Source organism: Pterocles gutturalis, unplaced genomic scaffold (assembly GCF_000699245.1).
Source record: "Pterocles gutturalis isolate BGI_N339 unplaced genomic scaffold, ASM69924v1 scaffold17411, whole genome shotgun sequence".
NCBI classification, from domain to species: domain Eukaryota; kingdom Metazoa; phylum Chordata; class Aves; order Pterocliformes; family Pteroclidae; genus Pterocles; species Pterocles gutturalis.
Window position 1 is genome coordinate 8909 of NW_010100781.1, and position 5507 is coordinate 14415.

Below are 5507 nucleotides of genomic sequence, written 5' to 3' on the forward strand. Positions count from 1 at the left end.
AATCCCGCTGCTTTGTCCTTGCCTGTCTTCAGATCTCCTCTGGAAATGCCTCTTTTCCTCTGCTCTATCTCCTTAAACATTTTCTGTCTTGTCCTCCTTATTACTTCTGTTTATCTCTCCTCTCTGATCTCCTCTGCAGTGTCTCTTTTATTTATTTTTTCCCTCTTGGTTGATTTTTCTCTTCCTTCATTAGTATTTATCTGCACATTTCACTTGATTTAACTTTAAAGCTGCTTTCCCCCCCTTTCTTAAAAGAAGCAGTAATCTGGCCAGTGTAACGGAGTTACTCAGGGAAGAGTAAATCTGCTCGGTGCCTGGCATCAGTCGCTGAGCTCCAGCTCCTGGGGCAGCCGGCGGCTCGATACCAGGAGGTCCCTGCACCAGCTTGGGTTTGGGGTTGATTTTCTTTTCCCTGAGTGCTTCCTCCACCCTGTGCCCACACTGGCATCGTTTTGGCATCCCAGCAGTGAGAAACCCCACGCCAAGGAGGGAGCATCAAACCAGAGCCCCCCCCCGACAGCATCACCCAGGGCACCTTGTGCTGTGGGTGCTGCGGGTGCTGAGCCCCCCTCTCCTGCAGGCATTGCTGGGACCCCCGTGACATTCAACGAGAATGGAGACGCGCCAGGGCGTTACGACATCTACCAGTACCAGATCCGGAACTCCACCCCCGAGTACAAAGTCATCGGGCAATGGACCGACCACCTCCACCTTAAGGTAAGGCTGGGGGCTGGCTGGTGGCAGTGGCGTGGCCGTGCGCGGTCCGTGCCAAGGGGAAGGTCCTGCAGATTTCTCCTGCACCCATCGAGGGCATGCGGGGTGTAGCAAACCTGCCTGGGAGCCAGGGAGCCCATGGGTGCAAAGATAGGCAGCTAAAATTGGGGGGAGTCAGGGGGGAGGGCGTCCCCTGAGTGCACACTTGTGGTTCAGTTGTGGTGACCCACCATCGGCACGTGTGACCATATCCCACGGGCTCTGGGCATCAGCTTTGCAGCTCTGAGAAGGGAAGGAGAAGGCAGAACAGAGCAGAGGGGGTTTTCCCAGGGAAGGAGGTGCTTTGTTTTGGGTTTCTGGTGTTGAATCTTCCCAAAATGCTGATGGAGAGCTTCACCACCTCCCTGTCCCCGTGCTGGGTAGGGCTGGGGTCCTCCATGGGATGTACTGGTGGGGCAAGGGGCTGGATCCAGGCAATGCTTCCATGAGAGCAGCGGTGGAGCATCCTCTGTGGGATGTACTGGTGGGGCGAGGGGCTGGATCCAGGCAATGCTGCCGCGAGCAGACGTGGAACATTCCCCCATGTCCCAGGGATGCTCGACAGATGCCCAACTTGAGCATCTGTGGGGCTGTTGTGGTCTTGCCCCGCAGGTGGAGAGCATGCTGTGGCCGGGGGGCGGGAGCCAGCTCCCCAGCTCCATCTGCAGCCTGCCCTGCAAGCCGGGCGAGAGGAAGAAGCTGGTGAAGGGCATTCCCTGCTGCTGGCACTGTGAGCGCTGTGACGGCTACCAGTACCAGCTGGATGAGTTCCACTGCAAGCGCTGCCACTTCAACGAGCGGCCCAACGAGAACCACACCAGCTGCACCCCCATCCCCATCATCAAACTGGAGTGGAGCTCACCCTGGGCAGTGGTGCCCGTCTTCATCGCCATCCTGGGCATCATCGCCACCCTCTTTGTGGTGGTCACCTTTGTGCGCTACAACGATACGCCCATCGTCAAGGCGTCGGGGCGGGAGCTGAGCTATGTGCTGCTGACGGGCATCTTCCTCTGCTACGCCACCACCTTCCTCATGATCGCCGAGCCCGACTTGAGCACGTGCTCCTTGCGACGCATCTTCCTCGGGCTGGGCATGAGCATCAGCTACGCCGCCTTGCTCACCAAGACCAACCGCATTTACCGCATCTTCGAGCAGGGCAAGAAGTCGGTGAGTGCCCCCCGGTTCATCAGCCCCGCTTCCCAGCTGGTCATCACCTTCAGCCTCATCTCGCTGCAGCTCGTGGGCGTCTGCATCTGGTTCATCGTGGACCCGTCCCACTCTGTCATTGACTACGAGGACCAGCGGACTACAAACCCCCACTTTGCCCGGGGCATCCTCAAATGTGACATTTCGGACCTCTCCCTCATCTGTTTGCTTGGGTACAGCATGCTTCTCATGGTCACCTGCACTGTGTACGCTATTAAGACCCGTGGGGTCCCGGAGACATTTAATGAAGCCAAACCCATCGGGTTCACCATGTACACTACTTGCATTGTGTGGTTAGCCTTCATCCCTATATTTTTTGGGACGTCGCAGTCGGCAGAAAAGGTAAGGGAAGAGGGGACAGGTCTGGCTGGTGGCCCCCTGCAAGGATGGGAGCAGAGAGAGGCTGACATGTCCTGTGCAAGGAGGGAGCTTCTCTGTGGTCCTGCCAGATCGGGAACTGTGGTGGGGAGCATTGGTTTGCAAACCTTGTGCTCTACTAGAGAGCAGAGGCCGCTGCCTCCAACCTCATTTTCCTTTTCACATTTTTTCTGGTTTTCCTCACTCTTCCCTTCCTGGCTTTCCTGTGTCATTTCCTCCTTCTCCCTCTGGTTTTCTGGGTGGGTTGGGGGATGATGAGTCCCCAGGGGAGATCCCTGGTGTCATGAGCATAATTTCTGGGTGGAAAAGGGACCGAGCGCAGCCCAGATGGCTCCTTTTCCTGCTGCTGAGGCTGGAGAGACCAACCTGCCCCCCAAAATCCCCGAGAGCTGGGAGCAGCGGAGGGCAAGGGCCAAGGAGAGGGAGCGGAGCAGCCCCTCGGTGCATCCCCTCCCTCACCGGGACGCCTGGCAGCTTGCCACTTCTCACTCGATGAGCGTTTCGCTGTGATTTTAATTAACACTCGTGTGTTTGGCAACTCGGACAAACTGCTGTGCTGGGCTGCGGGGGTCTCCTGCAACGCCCAACGCCGCTTTGCACAGAGCACATGGGAGGCCAGATAATCCCAGAGATGGATTTGTGCTGTAAACCGACCTGTCTGTCTGTCCTCCTCCTCCTCCTCCTTGGCCCCCCGGGCTTGGCGGGGAGCGTGGTCCTGATGCTGGTACCCACAGGAGCAAGGCCAGCCGGGATGAAACTCCGTGCTCAAGTGAGAACAAAGGAGAAAAAAATCTCATGAATGAGCCCCAAATCCCCTCTGCCTGCCAGCCAAAACAAGAATCGCATTTATGCTAAATGCAAACAGCTCGCGCCTGCCAGCCCTGAGCTGCCTGCGACGAATAAACCTCAGTGATGCTCTTCCCTGGAAATCCCTGGGGTCACCCACCGCTTGGATTCCCTCTCTGGACCCGCCACGAATGGGATTATTTCTCCTGAGTGCATCCCCCGTGATGCTGACGCCACGGCTTTGGGAACCACCGACTGCAAAAGGGCCAGGGGTGGTTTGCTGAGAGATCTTATGCTGTGGACACCAGAATTTCAGCCGTGTCCTGGAGAGCTGGCTCTGCTCAGAGCATCAAACCCTGGAGCTGGAGGAAGCTGGGTCTGCACAGGCACCTTTAGCCTTGGCTCAACCAAAAAGTCTCGACCCAGCCAGCCTGTTGGAAGAGTGCAGGAGAATTAAAGGAAATAAATGGAGCCTTTTGCAGCATTTCCATTTTGATGGGATGGCAGGGGAGATAGTAACAAGAAAGCAGGTTTTTAAAGAAATTATTGCAAAACAAAAGCTCCCTTAAAGCCTCTTTAATGTGCTCGGCATACTGTGGGTAATAAAGATGGAAATGATAATGATTGTAGATTATGCGCAAGGTTGCTCACCTCTTCGCTGCAGCTTGTCATGGGATAATTTAGGGCTGCCGAAAGCTGGCTGTCAAGCGGCAATTCGACAATAGGCTGTGCCTCACTTTGGGGGCTTGTAATGCGCAGGGCTTCTCTGTTATTAGGCTGCTAACAAGCTGATTAGAGGCGGAAAAAGTGATGTTCCCAACTCCCCTTGGACGCAGCTCTCAAAGCCTGCTGCTGCCGTGCCGTCCGCTGAGCAATCCCAGGAGGGGTTTGGGGGTGTTTCGGCTTGGCCGTGGGATGGGAGCTCTGAGCATCTCCAGGCTGCGGCTGAAGGATAATGGAGCTGGGTGCTGGGTACTGCCTCGATGCTTTCACTGCTGGTTTGCAGTCTTGGGGAGAAAAAGATGCAAAAGGTGTCGTTACACAGCCTGCACAGAGGATCTGGCTCCGAGCATGTCCTTGGGATGAACACAGGGTGTTGGCATTGGCATCACCACGCTGGGGTGCTGGTGCTGCTGGGATGCTCGGCGGGGAGCGATCCCCTCGCCTTCACCCCAATGCTGCCAGGACCGAGCCCCTGCCAGGCTCTGTGGAGGGTCAGCACACCCGAGAAAAGAAAAGCCAGGAGCACAGCTGGAGTTTTGCTCGAGTCCTGAGGATGCTGTGGAGCGGACCCATACCTCCCAACGCTGCCTGATACCTCTGCCTCGAGCCCATCTGAGCCTGCGGCTGAGGCTGCCTGGCAGTCCGGAGGAGCTGGATAAAAATCTCCATTTTTATTCTATTTTGCTTTACCTCGTGCCTACAACTTTGCATGGAGGTGGCACATTATTCTAACAAGTCCTCCAAGCTTTTTCTCAAAAGAACCTCTTATCCCTGCCGATCCCAGCGGATTACAGAAATAGCAATAACAGAGGATCTAAAGAAAGAGACAATTTCCTGCGCTGATAAGGCGGCAGCTGAACAGCGGTGTCATTGTCTGGTTCCCTGTTTATCACGTTTGCTTTCAGCGAGGGAAAAGAGGGAGAGAAGAAGGAATATGAAGGACTGCCCAGTGGTTTGTTTAGCAGCACTGGATGGGGGTTGAGAGGGTTTTCCTTTTCCCAGCACCCAGGACGGTGCAAAATCTCTCATGGCTGGGTCAGGCCTGGATTTAGAGGGGAGGTTGCCAATTAATGTCAGAGATTTGCTTTGAGACAAACACAACCTGTGCAGGGATGTGCCCTGAGCCTGGGCTGCTCCCCCCAGGCAGGATGGGACTTGTGCTGGGTCATTTGGGGTTGTTGCGGTCCCTCGACGCAGCGTCATCATCCTGAGTCAGAGCCGGGCTGTGTTCTGTGATCCCAGCCACGGAGCAGCGGATGCTGCTGGACCGGGAGCTGGAACTTCTTTTATAACCGTAGGACACGTCTCAAAGGGCTCTGGAGGAAGCTCAGGTGTCATTAATGGAGGGACAAAGTGGGGTCCTGGGTTGGAAACCAATTAAGAGAGTAGGAACCAAAATCGCGAGAATTTTTTTTTTTTTTTTTTTTTTTTGATGTGGCAGAAGGTTAACTGCGCAGTGCTTTGTGGCTGTGGTGAGACTCCAGGCTAAAAATAATTTCTCTCTGAGCTGGAAAGGGGCTTTGCTGTGGCATGATGCAAGGCTGCTGGGGTTAGCACGAGCTGCAGGAAACGGGCCTGTTTCTGAGACCCCAAAAGTGCTGCAGGGGCTTGGGGAGGGCTGAGAGATGGGGGAAGCGTGGGGAGCCTGGAGCCGGCGTTAC

At 55.6% G+C, this 5507-nt stretch overlaps 1 protein-coding gene across 1 annotated transcript in view; it reads left to right on the top strand.

The window, feature by feature from the left end:
* Window positions 1-5507, top strand: part of LOC104467387 (metabotropic glutamate receptor 4) — a 16586-nt gene that overhangs the window by 6624 nt on the left and 4455 nt on the right. Inside the window, exons 4-5 of the mRNA XM_010081153.1 lie at window positions 581-717; window positions 1366-2301. Of these exons, the coding sequence (XP_010079455.1) occupies window positions 581-717; window positions 1366-2301 (1073 nt within the window). The remainder of the gene's footprint in view (window positions 1-580; window positions 718-1365; window positions 2302-5507) is intronic.